The 21283-nt window shown below is 38.8% G+C and overlaps 1 protein-coding gene across 1 annotated transcript; it reads left to right on the top strand.

The window, feature by feature from the left end:
- Window positions 1–525: 525 nt before the first annotated feature.
- LOC308344681 (nephrocan-like) lies at window positions 526–20742 on the top strand (the record flags this gene model as incomplete). Its single annotated transcript, XM_080806416.1, has 3 exons — window positions 526–714; window positions 10838–11739; window positions 20295–20742. The coding sequence occupies 3 exons, from the start codon at window positions 526–528 to the stop codon at window positions 20740–20742; spliced, it is 1539 nt and encodes a 512-aa protein (XP_080662542.1).
- Window positions 20743–21283: the final 541 nt, after the last annotated feature.

The raw sequence follows: 21283 nt of genomic DNA, 5'->3' as shown, positions 1-21283 counted from the left end.
CTCTTCTTGGTGGCGCATTGTTTCACATAGCAATAAAATGTTACTGGAACAACAATAATAAAGAAAATACCTACCTGCCCATTTCCCTATACTGGTTAATGGGAGTAGAAAACACCTGCCTGTTGCAGGTCTACAAAAATGGTTTTAATACAGGGTCACAGAAAATTCAAAGGTTTATAGCCCACTATAAAACAGCTCTTTGTCTTTTCCCACTAACTCCCTAGTGTCACATTTAACAAAACAAGGAAACTACAGATAGTAGAGGTGTTTGCAGATTAGCCTCCCAAGCCATAAATAACAGAGGGTTTTGCTCACCTACAAATATTAAGGCAGCTTATCAATGTTTAAGCCCTTTGTGATGGTTGCTAACATTTTAACCCAGGCAAATTGAGAATTTTTTTCTTTCCTATCTTCTTACATTGACAGAGTACACATTCATAAGATTCTATTATCAGATTTCACAGTATAAAGAGTGGGACATCCCCGAAACACTTGCCTGCTGCCTGGGAGGCCTCGTTTGGGAAGATGCATCTGCTTTATGCTTTCCTTGTTTTGCTTTCTCTTAGCGATGGTTTCCATCCCACCTGTCCCAGCCGATGTAGCTGTGATTCCCTGCAGTCAGTGCAATGCTACAGGCTAACGGAGGTGCCGTCAGCTCTTCCTTCCACCACCAAGAAGCTCTACATTAGCCACAGCAAAATTCCACACCTTCAGGTAACCATTTCATGCTCAAGTTGCCGCAGTCTTATTTTTTGAGGCAGGGTGAGGGGGGACAGTGGGGCTGGGAGGCTTGATTTAAATGATCAACCCTTAAAAGTGGTGGTTATCAAATTTGGATCGTTGGACTATTTGCTTGCCCTTTACTCCTGAGAGGGGTATATGCCTCTGGGTATTTCTTTTTAGAGACAAAGTCAAAAACCATCAGAATCTATCACTCATGATGTTTTGTTTCAGTTTTTACTTTTGTAAAAATGTAATTACGTTGTTGCAAAGTAGAAGTAAAGAAGTGGCTCTTTCTTAACAAAGAGAGCTTGAGAGCCAATGGCTACTCACTATCCTTGGAATTGACAACGAGTGCTTTCTGGGGATAAAAAAGGAGTTTTGTTCGTGCCATAGAAAGCAGGTGATCCTTAGAGCATTGTAAGACTATTCAGATGAACCCCAGCATGTGAGAATTATTTGTAGCAGACCCTACATATGTGCCAGACATCAAGGGCTTTGTGGAAACATCTACAGAGGAAATACGTGTTTTGATTTGGCTTGTTATTGCAGTACTTGTTCTATGAACTTCTTCTTCTTTTTTTTTAAGATTTTTATTTATTTATTTGACACAGAGAGAGCGAGTGAGACAGAGAGCAAGGGCAAGCAGGGGGAACAGCAGGCAGGGGAGAAGCAGGCTCCCCGCTGAGCAGGGATCCAGATGTGGGGCTTGATCCCAGGACCCTGGGACGATGACCTGAGCTGAAGGGAGATGCTTAACCCACTGAGCCACCCACGCGCTCCTGTTCTATGAACTTCTAATTTTGACTTTTACATTTATGCCAAGCTAGTCAGAGTGCAAAGAGTGCTATAGATTTGTCTGGCTTTTATAATACAAAGGAATTTTGGTTTTGGCCTTTGATATTTTGGAAGCTATAGAGAGACAAGGGTCCTTATCCTAGCTTTCCCCCTAGCCAGAGATATAATCATCTTAAGCAAACACTTAAAAAAAAAAAAAAATCCCTGGGCCTCACTTTCTACCTTTTTGAAGTAAGAAGTTTGGGTTAGATTGGTGATCCCTGACTCTTTTTACCTGGAAAAGTCGATCTGATTTTGTCTTTACCGGTCACTGGTCTTGCCTCCTTGAACCAAATCCCAAGATAAGGAAATACATCTCTGTGGGACAGGTGCAGAGAGTCCACAGGTGGCTGTAATTTCCCTCCACATAGAGACACCATCCCTTTTTGTCTGGTTAAGAAATTCGAATGTAGGTGCACCTAAACACGGAGAGTTTAAAGTATGTGGTATGTGGTATGGTATTGATTTCAAGGCTCAATAAGCAAAATTGCCTAGTGGACATGTGGACTCTCCTCCTGTAATCCAGTAGTAAGATGCTTAAATATTTGTTCTGGAGGCCTGCGATGCCCAGAGCTGAAGTGTGAGCAAAGCCCGGTAATGATCCTACACTGCTGCTTCGCGGCCAGGAAGATGAAATTACACCTCTCATCAGATTCAGTTATTGAATGAGCGCATTGGTTTATGTTCACTGAACAGCAATACTGCCACTTCCCTGACTTCAACCCAGTTCGTGGTCTCTTGGAAGGACAGTTTCAGCACAAAGGTTGATGAAAGACAGGATTGTTTTGGGAAGGAAATAAAAAGCTCTAAGCAATAATACATCTCTTTTAGCTGTCTTTGGTGAATATGATGTATGTTCTACAGAATCAGGTGCCTGTATTCCAAGAAATAAACCTTAGAATATCTTCAGATTAAGGCAATAGAAATTACACACATATGTACACACACATATACATATATATACACACACACACATAAACGCACACGCCACATACGAACGCACGTGTACACCCTACACACATACATGCAAATGCCTCACAATTTAAAATGTTTCTATTACTTCTTCATCTAATTGGTGTTTGGGACTGCGAATGCTGTGTTTGAGACTGGAGATAAAAGATGAAAAATTCACAGTTCCTGCCCTTGAGACATGAGGGCCTTCATTATCCATTCATCTGTAAAGCTGCCTGCTTGTTTGAGGTGCATGCCATCAGACTCTAGCACTCCTTGTTTCTTCTTCCTTTGTTTCATACTGTGCCTCAGCCCCTTCCCTCCTGTCGTCTGGTCTTGCTTTCTATCCTGAGCCCTGCATCTCCTTGGTGTGGCCAGGGTGCAGTGTCCTAGCTCATAAGAATTCCCTGAGCTGATAATAAAGTATCCATCTACGTTTCCACTTCACCACAGCCATCTACTTGGTGATATCATAATCATTACACCGAAACTCCTCCACTCAGAAATCTCCAATTCCCCCATTCTCTGATCATTATCTTCCTTGCTTTCAGCTGCCATATTCTGTACTTCTCTTGTCACCTCACGGAGACTTCTAACCCTACATCAACCCGTTTTTCTCAGATCATTAGTTTATTTCTTACCATCTTCTTTCCCATCCCCCACTTTTTTTTGCATCCCCCAAATAAATTATCTCAACACCTATCCCACAAAGCCTTAGTCTTAGATAATAGTGATCATTTTCTCTTGTTTCTCTTATACCTAGATAGCCTGATGCTGCTGGAGAGGATCACACCACCTCTCTACACATATGTATGTATAAATGTGTGGTTTGGAACATTCACAAATTTGTAGAAATACTGCAAATTTAAGGTCTCTGACCTCATCTGGGTCTTCAGTGTCATCGGTCCTTTCAATTCTTCTGGGTCAGGCTTTCCTACCTTCCATCAACATCTTCCAAAACTTCAGTACAGTTTGGGTTATGTTCTCAATCTCTCCTATCCTAATTCTCACCCATGGCTGGCCTCCCATTTTATTGACTAATCCTAACAAAACTCAACTTCTGCTCACTGTGAACTAACTTGTCTCCATTCAGTTCTACAAACTCTTCCCTCCAGACAGAGAGGATGAGATCTCCCTTCTTCTGCTCAAGGCAGCGTCCCACATCCCCTGGAGTCCATCCTCTTTGCCTCTCCCTGAAGCTTGCTCCATCCTTCTCCCTATACCCATATCTTCAGTTTCTCTGTCCTTACTAGTGCCTTATTCTAGCTTATAAATAGACAGGACCCTCTCACTACAATAAAAATAAAATTATTTGGGGGCACCTGAGTGGCTCAGCTGGTTGCATGTCCGACTCTTGATTTTATTTCATGTCATGATCTCAGGGTTGTGGGATTGAGCCTTGCATCTGGCTCCGCGTTCAGTGGGGAATCTGCTTGAGGTTCTCTCTTTCCCTCTCCCCACCACTGAAATAAATAAATAAATAAATAAATCTCAAATAAATAAATAAATGTTTAAAATAAAATAATTTTAACTCTCTTTGTCTCTTCCTGCTACTGTCTCTCTTTACTTGCAAAACTCCATAAAAGGATACTCTGTACTTACTGTCTCTAGTTTACCTCCTGTTTATTCTTTAATTCACCACTGTCTGGTTTCTACCTACTCCAAACAGTTAAACCACTATTCCTTCTAAGACATTGGGTCACTCCTATTTCTTGAAATTCTTACTCTTTTGCCTTCCATGGCACCACACTTTTATGTCCTCATGATTCCTTTCTGATAGTTCTTTTCTGCCATTTTTGTGGGTTCCTTTTCCTCCCCTGCCCCTTATTTTTTTGGCTTCTCCGGGGAGTCTCGGTCCTCAGCCATTCCATTTCTTACTACGTACAGTCTACTTAGGTGACTTCACTTTATGTAAGTAATGATGGCTCCCATAACTGAATTTCTAATTCATGCCTTCCTCCCATGTTTCAGACTTATCCAGCTCCCTATTGGACCTCTTCATATATGTATATCATCTCAAAATAACATGCCCAAAACTGAAGTCAATCTTTCCCCCTAAACCTGTGGTCTCTTGTCACTGGCTTTTTTCACTTAAAATAATGCCCTCAAGGTTCATCCAAGTTGTAGCATATTTCAGAAGTTCCTTCCTTTTAAAGACTAAATAATATTCCATCTTATGTATATACCACATTTTGTTTATCCATTCGTCACTTGGTGGACACTTGGGTTGTTTCCTCTTTTTAGATATTATGCTCCAAAGAACATTCATGTACAAGTTTTTGTGTGGACATATATTTTCATCTGCCTTGGGTATATATCTAAAAGTGGGATCTCTGGGTAATATGGTAACTCTGTTTCACATTCTGAGGAACTGCCAGACTGCTTTTCCAATGTGGCTCCATTGTTTTGTATTCCTAGAGTAATGTATGATGGTTGTGGTTTCTCCACATTCCTGCCAACGCTTCTTATCGTTTTTTTGAATCATAATCATCCTAGTGAGTGTCTGTTAGAATCTCACTGTGGTTTGACTTTTCTATCACTAGAGGTTAATGATGTTGAGCATCTTTTTGTGCACTAATTGACCACTTGATATCTTTTTTGGGGAAAATGTCTCTATGAATCCTTTGCCCTTCTTTTTGAAATTGGGTTCTTTGTCTTTTCATTTTTGAGTTGTAAGAGTCCTTTGTATTTTCTAAATACAAATCTCCTATCAGATCTGTTATTTCAGAAAATTTTCTCCCATTCTATGGTTGTTTGTTGTTGCTGTTGTCCATTTTCTTAATGGCATCCTTTGAAGCACAGGTTTTTAATTTCCAATAAGTCCCATTGACTATTCTTTGTGTATGTCACTTTAGCTTTTGGTGTCATATCTAAGATAGTTTTTATCAAACCCAAGGTCATGAAAATTTATGTCTGTATTTTCTTGTAACAGTTTTACAGTTTTGGCTCCTAAGTTTAGAGGACAAATAGGAATGCCTTTATGACAGCAGTCAATTAAAATGATTGTTCTTTACATCTTCAGTGGAAGGGGAGAAGCTACTTCAGATTCCTCCTGGGTAGGAAACATAAACAGACTTGATCACCAAGTGGGAGGATTATGGACTATTTTTATATTCTCTCCATACTTGCTAGAATTTTTAAATTATTTACAGAAAACAGGTATATTGATGATCAGAAAAAAAGTTCCAATATTGTTTTACTTACTGGCTTGGTGCACACAGGTCTGAGCCTCTAACTACGGGGGTATTTCAGTTATCATGTGGACATTGAACCTATAAGCAACCCAAGAAAGGTTTGTGGCCCTCTAATGCTTGCAGCAGGACCTACCCAGAAGAAACTAGAAACAAAGCCTTTCATGAGGAAGCCAGCAGGCCTTGCTTCTCTGGTCTACCTCATTTTACTTTTCTTGCTTCTTTTTCATTTTTTGAATTTTATTATAACTTTTATCTACATATATCTTAGGTTCACTAAACTGTAAAAATATGTGGCAGGAATTATACTTAGTTAAACTTCCTACTCTTAATCATTAACACCAAGCCCTACTTGCCTTGGTTTTTAAGTAACATTGAAAAAACTCACATAGCCTCAAGGTTAGCTCGAGGGCAAAAGCATCTCTTTTTTACCTCTCCTGAGCACAGTTCAGCTTAGTCCAGGGAAATGGAAAAACTGGTCTAGCAGAATTATTTTCCTTTTTCAGCTCTGTAAATTCAACTGAAAAGTTGAAAATAAGTATCTTCCCCACTGTTTGTGGTGTCAGAATTCTATATTCTTCTGCTAAATGCATGTCATAGGAGTGAGGTTAAAATAAAAAATATTGCATTAGGATGAGATAAATCTGGGTTGGAGGCTCAATTTTTCCACTTGCTAGCAAGATATACTAAGACCAGATATTTTATCTTCTCAAGTCTCAGTTTCCCTTTCCGAAAAAGGAATAATCATGCTTACACACAGGACTTTATAAAGATAACCATAGTAAATACTTAGAAAATGGTAGCTATTTTAAAAATATTTTATTTTATTTTATTTTACTTTAAAGATTTTATTTATTTATTTGACAGACAGAGATCACAAGTAGGCAGAGAGGCAGGCAGAGGGAGAGAGGGAAGCAGGCTCCCTGCGGAGCAGAGAACCGGATGTGGGGCTCAATCCCAGGACCCTGGGATCATGACCTGAGCCAAAGGCAGAGGCTTAACCCACTGAGCCACCCAGGCACCCCTAAAGATTTTATTTTTAAGTAATGTTTACACCCAGTGTGGGACTCCAACTCACAACCCCGAGATCAAGAGTCACATGCTCCTCTGACTGAGCCAGCCAGGTGTCCCAAGAAGATGGTAACCATTTTAATTAATAATAACCCAGAGTAATCTGCATTGACTGACAGAAAGAAAAAAAAAAAGGTCTCTATGCTTACTAAAAGAAAATTCCATTAAGAACATGAACTATGTCAATGGTTTATGCCAGTCTGTACACTTAACGAGTAGAAATGAAGACAAATTGAAGCTCTGATACAACACTTTGTCTGGTCCCCAGATAAATTGCCCATTCGGATCCATGTTACCCCTGAGACTTGCTGCATACTCAGGAATCTTTTCGGGTTTGTAGTCACTCAGACAAAAGTGGAACTATTAACAGCACCAAGTTTTTATGGAAGATCAGCAATCTAAGAAGTGAAGATCTATGTCTAGAGTCTTTTCTAACTTTATATGCAAGAAAGCTTAGAAAGGGCACTTTGAAATGAAAAGGGTATTAAAGAACAGTCTTGGGCAGGTCTTTTCATTTTTGGTGGGGAGGCTGAAATTCTTCATCCCTTAAATGGGAGATTTGAATTAGATAATCTCCAAAATTTCTGCTTTTCTAAATCTCTATGATTTATGTCTAGATTTTGTCTTTTTTGAAAAACATTAATTGTAGACCAGATGCAAGAGAAAATGGCAAGTTGAGGAAGAAAGAGTTTAGAGCTAAGAGTTCAGTCTGTTTAGAGTTCAGCAGACCTTGTTGAAATTCTCAATTCTTTCAAGTTTGATGTTAGCAAACTTGCAGGTTATTAGAAGAATTAGTGATAATGTACTGTTAATAAACAAACTTCAACTGAGTACCTTGGAAGATCTAATAAGTAAGCGATTCATGAGTCAGGAAGCATCTCCTCTAGCAGGCAGAGCTATGCTCCCAGAAGCTGTATCAAATGGGAGGATTTTAGGGTGGAGCAAGGGAGTTACTGAGAAAACAGTAAGTAAGGATGGTTCCAGGTGGAGTCAAGTTCCTTTTGAGAATAAGGGAAGGGCAGGGTTTTTATAATGATGATTATGTCACTAATGCTGATCAGGAAATTTCAGGTTGACTGTTAAAGTTCACATTCTTAAGAGAGGTTAAAACTGTAATTAAGTCTTTGCTGTCATGGGTGGGGACAAATGACTCCATTTGGGACTTGTGTGGGGTTTTTGTTTTGTTGTTTTGTTTTGTGTTTAACAAAAAGCACTTGGCACCTGTAGATAGTCAACAAATGCAAGAAAAAGAATACTATTAATATTGGGACTAGGACTAACTAACACATCTGACTAATCATTAAGAGAAGATCATATGTTAGCAGCAATGTACAAACCAAGGCAGCTGCCAAAACTTTTATGATTAAAAACATCTGTTTATGGAAATTTTAACATGAGATTCTTCTAATGGAGTTATCACATTGGGAGAAGCTTTAAAATATACCGTAATTCACATCACATGTCCTCCTAGGATATAAGTACCTTTAATAAATATGTGGTGCAAAATTAGCCCACCTTGAACGTGTTAATCATGCACTGGTATTACAGAAGGGCTGAACTGCATAATTAAGCCAAACATTCAAAAACTGTAGATAGTAAGACATTGTTGGGTCCCCAATGTTGGGTCCCCCAATAATGGGTCCGTGATTAAAGGAGCAAGACTGATACAAAGCGAAGGTCAAGCAAGGCTTTATTTCGCACCAAGTATCGAGAATCAAACCGACAGACCGGGGACACGCCTCTTACAGAGAGTGCGACCTCTCCCTGCCTCACAGACTAACTTTTAATTAGCAATAATTGCACCTCGGATAAACCTCATTGGCTACAATACTGCCACTGCGCAAAGCTACAGACTAACTTTTATAGAGCAAAGGCCATGTGGTTGGGTGTGGCCACACACAGGTGGCGAATGAGATTGTAACACACAGAGAAAGCTGCACAGTCATGCTAGGTCACACATAAGTGACCAATTGAATTACAATTTACCCTATAGTAGACATTTGAACTAGCCTATCACCTTGGTGAGAATTGGCGCCCAAAAGGCAGGGCCCACACTCCTTGGTAGCTAGGGAGACAATATGCCCGCTTTACTGATTGGATGTCTCCACCTGACCCAACTCATCCCTGCATTCGGGCTATTATCTCTACCTGACCTGACTCACCCTCGTATTTGGGCTTTGTTACCTGGGACTCCTTTCCCGGACTTGCTTTTAAATAAGTTCCCTGCGGGGGGGGGGGGGGGGGGGGGGCAGGGTCAATTTAAGTTTTACTGCATAAACAACAAAATGGCCGTTCAACCGAGGTGGGGCCGCCTTGACTAAATAGGCCCTTACAACATAACACTGTGCATTGGAAAAAAATGTTTAAAGGTTTTATTTATTTATTTATTTATTTATTTGAGAGAGAGAGAGAGAGCACAAGCAGGGGGAGTGGCAGAGGAAGAAGGAGAAGAAAGGTCTCTGGGGAGCAGGGAGCCCAACTCAGCTGGATCCTAGGATCCTGGTATCATGACATGAGCTGCAGGCAGACGCTAAACCGACTGAGCCGTCCAGGCACCATGTGAATTGAAAATTTTAGCTCAATTGAATTCTAAACCAGACTGAAAATTTTGTGAATCTTTATCAAGCTGAAGAAAACCTGGAACAAGTCCGCTTTCTGCCTAGAGATGATCTTACTCTAAGAACTAAATACCAAGGATTACGTCATCCTGGAGAAGACCTAGATGGCAAGGTAGGAGGTTGACAGATATGTGGAAGAATAGGAGTGCTTGAACTTGGAACCCATGGAGAAAGTGCATCAGATTTGATCATTTCTAAAATCTAAGAGAAGAGTAGATTAGGTCTGGGATATATGCCAAATGGAATCTTTGCTCTCAGACATGGAGACACATGTATCCTGTTTGTTTCTTCCTGGATCTTTTTCATCAGTGAAGTGCAAATTGAGGGGTAGGGAAGAAGGAGGCTAGGCTAGTTTTACTAACTATAATATAGTCGAAAATGTTTCTCTGATGGGCCCATCCTAGTGACAGCAGTGTCTAGGATATTTAAAATTTTTACTTTTTTTTTTTCCTAAAGATTTTATTTATTTATTTGACAGACAGAGATCACAAGCAGGCAGAGAGGCAGGCAGAGAGAGAGAAGGAAGCAGGCTCCCTGCTGAGCAGAGAGCCCAATGCGGGGCTCTATCCCAGGACCCTGGGACCATGACCTGAGGCAAAGGCAGAGGCTTTAACCCACTGAGGCACCCAGGCGCCCTAAAATTTTTATTTTTAATGCTTAAAAAATTTTTAATGTAATTTATAACATTAAAAAATCATCTAAACAATGAAAAACAAAGACAGCAATTTCCAGATAATTCCCATTCTGGGCTATTGTAAGATGATGCCACAAAGAGCGTCCTATTGTACAAATCACTGTGCAACTTGTAAGCACTTCTGGCTAGAAATAAACTTGCTGGGTCAGAGACTACATAGCAAAAGTTGGCTACTATTATGTCTACCAATATTGTGTGAATGTCCTAACATATATTTGATATTTTAGACTGTTAGCAATCATAAATAAAAAATAGTTGGGACCTGGGGTGCCAGGCTGGCTCAGTCAGTGGATCATACAACTCTTGATCTCGGGATTGTGAGTTGGAGCGCCAGGTTGGGTGTAGAGACTACTTAAAAATAAAATCTAAAAAAAAAAAAAAAAGTCATGGGGCACCTGGGTGGCTGAGTCAGTTAAGCAGCTGCCTTCAGCTTAAGTCATGATCCCAGGGTCCTAGGATTGAGCCCTGTATCAGGCTCCCCGCTCAGCAGGGAATCTGCTTCTCCCTCTTCTTCCCCCACTGTCTCCTCCTCTGCTCATGCTCTCCATCTCTCTCTCTCTTTCTCTGAAATAAACTTTAATAAAGTCAGGACCTGAGTTTCCATCCTTTTCTAAGAGATAATTTTAAATAGATCTTGAAGAGAAATCTGAAGCATCATTAGTATTAAATGATAATGTGTAGAGTATTTTTTCCCCCACAATAATCTTAATTTACTGCTTTTCTCTCTTTGTGACCCATCCCCGACTTTTTTGCAGATGTCCAGCTTCACCCGAATGCTGGCTTTGGAAGATTTTATTCTGCTGGCTAGTGGAACAGAGTCAGTAGAAAATGACACTTTCAAAACTCTGAGTACCTTGACGACCTTGGAACTCTGGAAAAATAAGTTAAGACAAGTCCCCAGGATTCTCCCAGCCAATCTTGAAGTGTTAAAACTAAATGATAACTCAATATATGTCCTACATGGATCCGATTTTGAAGGACTGAAGAAATTAAAAATCCTTGAACTTAAAAACAATCTGATCTCTTCTCTGTCTCCCACCACACTCTCGTCTCTTGTCAGTTTGCAGAGTTTGGTGTTAGATGACAACAGTATTGACTCTGTAGGGGGACCGCTGGCACTTCCCCACCTGAAACGCATGAGCATGGAGAATAACAGACTCCATCTTATACCAGCCAACTTCTTCACTTCTCTCCAGTCTTTGCAATTCCTCAGCTTCAGTGGTAACTTTCTGACTAAAATTCCTATTAATCTGCCCAAATCTCTGCTCTCTTTAAAAATGGAGAGAAACCAGCTCAAAGTGGTAAGTTTTCGAGATATGAAACACTTGGAGCATCTCTCCCATCTTTATCTGTCAGAAAACTCACTCTCCTCCATTGACGGGGCACAGATACTTGCCAATTTAACTACTCTTGAGCTGTCCCAAAATCAGGTTCAAATGTTGCCCCTCAGACTACCGGCGAAACTACAAAAACTTGACATTAGCAATAATCTGATTCAGAGAGTTACAGCCCAAGACTTCCAGGACCTCCGAGACTTGAAACACTTGTTTCTGGACAACAACATTGTTAGCTTGTTCGAAACTGGAGCCCTGCAGATGTGTTCCCAGCTCTCCAACCTGGCCTTGGAGCAGAACCTGCTGTTGTCTATCCCTCTGAGGTGAGTGGGGGTTATTATTTATGGCGACTACTTTAAACGTTTTCTGAAGATCGGGGCAATGAAGCACATTAGACAAGCAAGAAAAAAAACTAGAACAAACATAAATGACCTGATCAAGGGTGCCCGAGAGCTCAGAGGTAGGGACTGTAGACAGGGTTTTGGAATCTCCAGCCCTCTAACTAAATCCTGCACCCATTTAGTTTATCTTGCCCGTTGGATAAGACACCAGCAAGTGAGATCTATGTTGAAAATAGGCAATGCTGCTTTGGCAAAGTATGCTATTACACATAATATGGGGATCTTTCTTATAAAAGATCTTGGTTTTTAAATGTTTTTAAGTATGTGGCCTGGGACCAGCAATAGGGAGACTGGGTGCTTAGCCACTAGCAAAACGACGTTACAAGAAAGAAACAAAGGGGAAATGTAGTAAGATATTTACATTTTTAACAGCATTGAAATAGCAGTTATGAAAAAAAAATCACAAGTGTATAATCTAATCTTGTATTTATTTTTAATTATGTATTTGGAGGCCTCATATGCTTCTCAGCATTGAGATCTTTAAAGGACTTAAACATGTCTCTGCTTATTTCTCTGTCTGCCTGTGGGTATGCAAGCCCATTTGTGTTGGTCTCACCTTGTGTTTTTGGTTGTCTCTCTCATAAACACATGTGCACATACACACCATCATATTCTGACACTTAATTTCTCTTTCCAAATATCCCTCCCTCTGTGCCCAACCTCCTGTCCTGTTTCCTCACCCAGTCATAACTGATAATTAATGTACATGTTGACATTAACTGATCCTTTTTTAGGTAAACTTTATTCCATATTCTACATGTATGAAATAAGTAAATTAAAAAATGGTAGAAGAAGAAAGCCCTATTATTCTCCTAGAAAGAGAATATGGTTAATTATACATGCCTATCAGTGGATTCATTTTCCTTTTGGTGCTTTATAGGAAAAAAAAGTCCCCTTGCTCTGTTGATTATCATTATTAAATTGCTCATAAGTAACATACCAACTTCTGGCTTCTTTAGAGTCCTGTGGCACTCAATTTACTTATTTTCATTTTGTTATCAATGAGAAAGGGAAAAATTATCTTTGCTATGCACACATGTTCATTTTTTCTAGTTGAAAAAAAAGATTTTATTATACAGCATGGTAACTGTAACCCAATGCAAAACAACAGAAAGTAATTTTTATAATGGAAATTAGTATTTTAAATATATATAGAGGGTTATTTGAAATTAATCAATTTTTAATGCATAATCATGTGCATACAAATAATGTATTTTACCAGGCCCTTGGGATACATCAGTGCAGTAAAAAATAAAACTTCTTGTTCTATACAGCCTAAATTCCAGCAGGGAAGTAGTAATAAGAAACAGAATGTATAAGTATATAACACCGAGATGGTGTTTGGAGTTATAGTTAGCAACAACAAAAAAGGGCAGGCTTACCAGGTTCAGGAGCGTGGGCGTGGCTGGTTGCAATTTTAAATAGGGTAAGCATGGTAACTCTCATGAAAATGTAAACTTTGAGCAAAAACTGGAAGGAGGTGAGAGATTTAGCTGTGAAGCTGTTTGGCGGAGGAAGTGTTCTAGACAGAACAGCCAATACAAAGACCCTAAGGCAAGAAACATGCAGTGTATTAGGACTCTAATACTTGATATTTCAATAATTTCTCTACTATGTTTACTAAGTCTTATTTTCTATCACTATATACCCCTACTCCAAGAAAAAAAAAATCATGTATAGAATAAAATCTCCTAAAACAGGTTGGGAAGTGACTGTTGTCGTCAAGGATTCTCAATGGGCTGTGAGAGCCTTGGCAAAATTGTGAAGGCAGGGGACTGCTCTATTCAGATGGCTTTTAGAAAGCATTTGGTTGAGTAATCCTGCTAAGTTTAATGAGTGAAAAGTAGCTTAATTATTTACTCCTGCCAGGGCATTTGTGTGTTTTAATAAGTGACTACAGAAAGCACAATGCTTTTGCCCAATGGACTGTATAACAGAATTGCAAGCCTGAGCTAGCCATGATTCTCAAATCTGACTCCATGTTACAATTATCTGGAGAACTCTGAAAAAAGCATACTTATGCCCAGGCCTCACTTCAAACTGATTAAAGCAGACACTCCAGGATTTGTGCCCAGGCATCAGTATTTTAGAAAAGCTCCCGGATGAATTTAATGCGCAGCCAGTTTGGAGAAGTAATGAGCAAGAACAATGAGCAAGGGACATGAGATGAGTGTGGGCTTTTCCTATGAGGCTTAAATTAAGCAACACAACTGTCTGTTCAGTCAAAGAACTTGGCCAGCTATGAGAGCAATGTGTTCTTTGTAGAAAGTGATTTTTAAATTCCTCATCAAACCCCCCTCCCACGTCCCAGCTTTTCTTTGACTTGGAAGATGGGAATGGCCCAGAAAAGTTTTTCCTTGATTTTCCTCCCATGAAGCATTAAAACTCAATACTGTTTTTTAATTTTTGATTGGTAAAACTTATATTTATGAGCTTAAAACAATACACTCTTATTTGCATGGGTCTTATTCATGCACAAAATTGTACTTTAAAATTCAGTTTCCTATTAAGAAACTATAAACACAGGCAACCTATCCATTGCCAGTTGCTTACCTAACTTGTTTCTAGTTGCTGTGTATCCTACCACAAATCACAAATCCCTTCTTTTGCCTACCATCCTCCAGTTTAAATTTCACCAAGGAAATAATAGTAGATGGTTGTAGGTACACATACATTCAAATATCTACTACATTTGCCTCAATATACGAATTGAGATAGAAAATAATACCTAGTATTAAGTACTGACTAACCCAACAGTGAATTTATATCCGTGTGTTATTCCCCATTACTTCTTACAACAATCCTGTGAAAGTAGGTACACTTTTTAACTATTATTTTATGGACTAGAACATTAAAGTATCAAGGAGGTATCAAGAGACTTCTCAAAATCAGATCATCAGTAAGTGGGTAAGTCCAGATTAAACACAACAGCTTAACTGCAGAGCCAGGGAATTTTAAAAAATTAATTAATTTCTTTTTTATTAACATAGAATATATTATTTATTTCAGGGGTACAGGTCTGTGATTCATCGGTCTTACACAATTCACAGCACTCCCCGTAGCACACACCCTCCCCAACGTCCACCCTATCCCTCCCACACCCCTCCACTCCAGCAACACATATATTGTTAAAAGAAACTAATGGGCTGGAGGAGATTATGCTGAGTGAAACAAATCAAGCAGAGACAGTCAATTATCATATGGTTTCACTTACTTGTGGAGCATAAAGAATAATGTGGAGGACATTAGGAGAAGGAAAGGAAAAGTGAATTGGGGGAAATCAGAGGGGGAGACCAAGCATGAGAGACTGTGGACTCTGAGGGTTTTGGAGGGGAGGGGGGTGTGGTTTGGGTGAGCCTGGTGGTGGGTATTAAGGAGGGCACGTATTACATGGAGCACTGGGTGTGGTGCATAAACAATAAATCTTAGAACACTGAAAAAATAAAATTAAAAAAAAAAAAAAAAAGAAACTAACAGAGCCAGGGAATTTTAGCCACCACATGATCACCTGCCCCTGAGATTACTCTGCTATAAACAATACATTAGACCCACTTAGAACTTAGAACACCTAAGACCTGGGTCTCACTTTTGCTGTTTCGTTCTTATTTTACCAATCTGCAATTTGGCGAACAACAGTAAGTTACATCATCTTATCTTTATTCCCAATTTGGATAATTCAAATCCAGAATAGCTTTCTACAACCTACCGCAGGCGTAACATTTTATCTTACTTATGCTTCCATGCCATCTACTGGTAACATGGGGTACCTCTTTTTACACTAAAAAGCGACCAACTCAAAGAATAAATAGCATTTTTAGAGGCAGATTTGTCTTAAAATCAGGGATACCTTTCTCTATAAGTCAGACTTAAAAGATAAATTATGTCAAAGCCATAAATGACTGCCCTAATTTCACAAAACCAGGATATTGGTGATTTCGTTTGCAGTGTCATTTCGGTTATAATGCTCATCAAAACACAAAAGAAAAAAAAGGAAGAACAGGTACACATTTTGGCTCTGCAGCCTAGAACTGATCATCATATTTGTTTAAAAGGAAACTCAGCTTTCTCATTTTCTTTTCTTTTTTTTTTAAAGATTTTATTTATTATTTTGACAGAGATCAGAAGCAGGCAGAGAGAGGGGGAGGAAGCAGGCTCCCCGCAGAGCAGAGAGCCGGATGCGGGGCTCGATCCCAGGACCCTGAGATCATGACCTGAGCCGAAGGCAGAGGCTTAACCCACTGAGCCACCCAGGCACCCCCTACTTTTTAAGGTAAATTTTATTCCAACCAAGGAGAAGTAACTTTAAGTAAATAAGACTATAGAATACTCAAAAGCATAGGGGCACCTGGGTGACTCAGTGGGTTAAATCCTCTGCCTTCGGCTCAGGTCATGATCCCAGGGTCCTGGGATCGAGCCCCGCATCTGGGAATCTCTGCTCAGCAGGGAGCCTGCTTCCCCCTCTCTCTCTCTCTGCCAGCCTCTCTGCCTACTTGTGATCTCTGTCTGTCAAATAAATAAATAAAATCTTAAAAAAAAAGAATACTCAAAAGCATAAATACATATATATGTATATGCGGTGTATTGCTTAGGATACACTGTAAAGTATGACTGGGACCACAACAATAAATTTCACCGACTGCCGAAAGGCATCAGTGCATTCACACTCTATGAAAATAGCATCCGGATTGTATTTCAAGGGCCCTTTTTTTTTTTCCTATAAAACTTTTCCCCTTCTTACCTTCACGAACAGAATGGCACTTAATTATGGGGTCGTTGAGTAGCAGAAAAATGTTCAGGTTCACAATTGTGATTCTTTTTTACTTTTTATCAATAGGCATTAGCATGACATTTTTCAAATTGGTATCCACAAGTAAAAAAAAAAGTTTTTTCCTGATTATAAAGCAATGCCCATTCAATGTTGAAAACTTTGGGTGCTGACAAATGAGAAAGCACCCATAATTGCTCAACTACAGCCCATGTCTAGCTATAATTTGTTTTCATGTACTTGGGATCATTCAGTTTTGTTTTCTATTTAACACCGTAGAGGATTGTTCTTTCCCTTTTCCACTTTTTGCAAGTATTACAATGGACCCAAGGGATCTTACTTTATTCAGTGTGTTACAGTCACTTAAAGTTGCTAGTCTCTTTTGATTCTCAAATTGTTCCAAATTTGTCTGGTGAGAGCCCCTCTAAGCTGGTCCCTCTGTTCATGAGACATGAATTTATTAGTTCTCTTTTTTAAAAATTGTCATAAAATATACATAAAATTTACTTAACTGTTTTTAACTGTGCAATGCCATATTGTTAAATCCCTTCATATTATTGTGCAATTGTTTTCTGGGACTTTTTTCATTTTGCAAAACTGAAACTCCACACTCATTAAACAACTCCTCATTTCCTCCTCCCCCAGCCCCTGACAACCATTATTATACTTTCTGTTTCTATGAATTTGACTATTCTAGATATGTCATGTAAGTGGAATTATAGTATTTGTCTTTTTTTGTGACGACTTTTTTCACTTAGCACAATGTCATCAAGGTTTATTCATGTTGTAGCATGTGCCAGAATTTCCTTTCTTTTTAAGGCTAAATATTGCATGGTACGTACATATTGTATCTTGCTTATCTGTTCATCCATCAACGGACACTCAGATTGCTTCCACATTTCAGCTCTTGTGAATTCGATATGGGTGTACAACATGTAAATACTGTATAATATTATTTAGTATGTAAATAGCTCTTTGAGACCAATCATGCTTCCGGTTCTGTGGGATACTCAGAAATGGAATCGCTAGATCATGTGGTAATTCTATATTTAATTTTGGGGGGAAGCACCTCATACTGTTTTCCATAGTGCTGGCGCCATTTTACATTCCCACTGACAGCACATCAGGCTTCCAGTTTCTCCACGTCGTCCTCAGCACTTTTTATTTTCTGGATTTTTAATAGCAGCTATCCTGAAGGATGTCCCATTAATCTTTGAACATGCTATTGCATTCTGGTTCAGACGTTCTGGCTTACCTTGCCCCAGACGTGGAATCAGTCATTTCTCTAAGAAGCCTTGCTTCTTTTAAGTGGGAACTGGAATTCTGAAATTAAGATCTGGGCGCTCAGTTGTGCTTAGGCTATTGGAGTAGCATTGATATTAGGGTGTAATATTACTTCAAGATCCTTCCAGTATGCACAACTAGAAAATATATTTTTTAAAGTGATGAATTCACATTAACATCTCTAGTTCATATTTAACATTAGAGGGTTTTTCTTATTTTATATTTGTATCTTTTCTTTTACAATGAAATCTTGGTTTTTAATAATATGAATATATTTACTTACTTCATTAAAAAAGGTTTCAAAATGTCATTACTAATAGCAGTATGAATGATAAATGTGGTAAGAGAAATTTCCTTGCTGATCCTTTCATCCTTAATGTCAGTCTGAGTACTTTTTCTTTCTTTTATGTGGGTATATACCAACATCATCATTTGATTGATTAATTAGATATGCTTGTTTCTGTTTGTGTTCAATTTTAGGGCTTGATTCTGTTTTACCTTTTTCATTTTGTGAACATGTAAAACATTAACGTGATTCAAAATTAAAACCATATGCATACACTTCCTATAAGTAACCATTTTTATTCACTTCTGGGTTATCATTCTTTTTTTTAACCCAACATAAGCAAATATATGTACATATATTCTCACTTCCCTCTTACACAAAAACTGATATACTGTATATCTTGTTGCACTTCCTACCTTTTTCCCTTTAACAATACTTTCTGGAAATCATCTTATGATAATTCTTAGGGATGAGCCCCTTTCTTTTTTAGGACTGCATGGTAGTTTTTTAACTTTGTACTGGGTTGTTTCCAGTCTTTTGCTATTATAAATAATACCATAACAATTGCCCATATGCAGTTTTATATTTATTGAGTCATATCTTCAGAGTATAGTCTTCGAAGTGAAATGGTTGGGTGGTAAGGTAAATGCACAAGTTATTTCATTAGGCTTTGCTAAATTCTCCTCCATAGGAGCTATGCCATTTTAGTGTCCGACCAAGTGATATATGAGAATGTCTGTCTCTTCATAGCTTTGTCCACAGAATTGCTAACGGTTAAGTTAAAAAAAAATTTTTTTTTAACCAATCTTGTAGGTGAGAAATGGCATCTCTGTGTGGTTTTATTTTTCATTTCTCTATTCTGAGTATGATTGAAGACTTAAGGGCTTTGCTTTCCTGTTTAAGTGGACTTCCATTCATGCCTTTTGCCCATTTTTTAGTCTCATTTTAAAACCTTTTCTTCTCACCTTTTTTAAAAAAAGATTTTACTTATTTATTTATTTAAGAGAGAGAATGAGAGATAGAGCATGAGAAGGGGGAGGGTCAGAGAGAGAAGCAGATTCCCCATGGAGTTGGGAGCCTGATGTGGGACTTGATCCTGGGACTCCAGGATCATGACTTGAGCTGAAGGCAGTCACTCAACCAACAGAGCCACCCAGGCACCCTTTCTTCTCACCTTTTAAGAGTCCTTTACGTATTAGGGAGATTAGCTCTTTGGGTTATAAGCTGCAGATATTTCCCCCAGTTTATCATTTATCTTTTGACTTTTCTTATGTCTTTTGCCATACACAATTTTTTGTGTGTGAAAAAAAGATCATTTGATTCACTGATCTTTTATAGCTTCTGGATTTTCAAGTCATAGTTAGAAAAGCTTTCTCCTAGAATTAGGATTTAAAAAATTATTTAAATACATGATTTTTGTTGTCACATAATAGTCTATTATCTCTTAATTTCCAAATCAGTGGGCATTAGACTTTATCCTTTTTTCTGGTATAAATATAATTAAATATGTGACAAACATATTTGTAAATAACTCTTTGTTTGCTTCTACTATTTCCTAGGTTGAAAGGCATGATGTTATTTAAATCTGATACATGTTACCAAATCATTTTCAAGGTGGTACCAAGTTACACTCCCACCAACAGAGTTTAAGTTCTTACCTCCAACACCTTCAGGAGCAATACATTTTAAAATTTAAAAACAAAACCATGTTCTAATTTCATACATAAAACATTGCATCATTTTTTTCATTGCCTTTTATATTCACGAAGAACCACACTTTTTCATGTTTTTATTCCATACTTTTACTTCTCCTATATATTATGGACTCATGGCCTTTGGCACATAAAAATTGGCAACGTTTTTTCTTATCGATTTGTTTTCCTGATCCTGTTTGACAAGACAAGAAATGAGAGAGTCTTATGGCTAGGAGCAAGAACACTCTGAGGGTTAGAAGACAAGACCTATGAGAAAGGTTAAAGACCTATACAGAAGACTTAATTTTTCAAAACGTAGCTTGTTTTCTAGCTTCCACCAGGACACAACGGTACAGAAAAGGCTGGTGTTGCTTATTCTGAGTTGCTTTGGTAGGTATGAAATGGTGGTCATGGCTTCCTCTCCCCTCCTGTTTCCATGCTTTTGCAGGCTTCCAGGGACCTTAGCCAGGCTGGACCTAAAAGGCAATGCCATCCAGGATATTGCTGAGAGGGAGCTCAAGGATCTGAAGAAACTTCAGGTTCTAAACCTTAGGAACAACAGGATTTCTGCCTTAGATCTCAAAGTCTTGGAGGGGTTGCCTCGCCTCAGATACCTGTATCTGGATGGAAACCCGTGGAATTGCACCTGCAGTCTCGTAAGAGCAAGGGAGATCCTGAAGGCCAAGGGCACAGATGTGAGGGGAGGACAATGTGCTGCACCAGCTGAACGACAAGGGGAGAGCTGGATGTCCTCCAAGAAGATCATGAGACAGTGTGAGCATCACTTACATCTGACGGAGAAAAACAAAGAGACCAAAAAGAAACCCAAACCAGAAGAGCACTCCAGCATCAGAATCAACATGGATGATGATTATTATGATTATGAAATAGATTAAGTATGAGCTTTGTTTACAGTTTAGAAAAAGGTTTTCTTAAAATAGACTTCATTTTAGAGCAGTTTTAGGTTCACAGCAAAACTGGGAGCAAGATATAAAAATTTCCCATATGCCTCCTACTTCCACACATGCATGACCTCCCTAATCTCTACATTCCCCTTCAGAGCAGGACATATATTACAATTGAAGAACCCGCATGGACACATCATCATCACCTAAAGTCCATAGTTTGCACCTGGGTTTGCTCCTGGTGGTGTGCATTCTGGGAATTTGGACAAATGTATGATGACATGTATCTATCACTATATTATCACACAAAGTAGTTTCACTGCTTTAAAAATGCTCTGCATTCCAGGAAAAGTTTTATAGTGTTCAGTCTCTTAAGCAGAAATAGTCAATAAATTGAGATATGTAAGACTCTTTTTGTAAGTCGTTGTTTTGTTTTTTCTAAAAATGAACTGAGAGTTAAGGTAAGTTGAGGTGGGGGAGGAAAGGGAAAGGGACAGTGGTAAAAACATGTGAGATTCCTTCCACTTAAAAA

Source organism: Martes martes, assembly GCF_963455335.1.
Source record: "Martes martes genome assembly, chromosome: 6".
Classification (NCBI taxonomy): domain Eukaryota; kingdom Metazoa; phylum Chordata; class Mammalia; order Carnivora; family Mustelidae; genus Martes; species Martes martes.
Note: the sequence above shows the minus strand (reverse complement) of the source record. Positions and strands in the feature narration are given on the sequence as shown.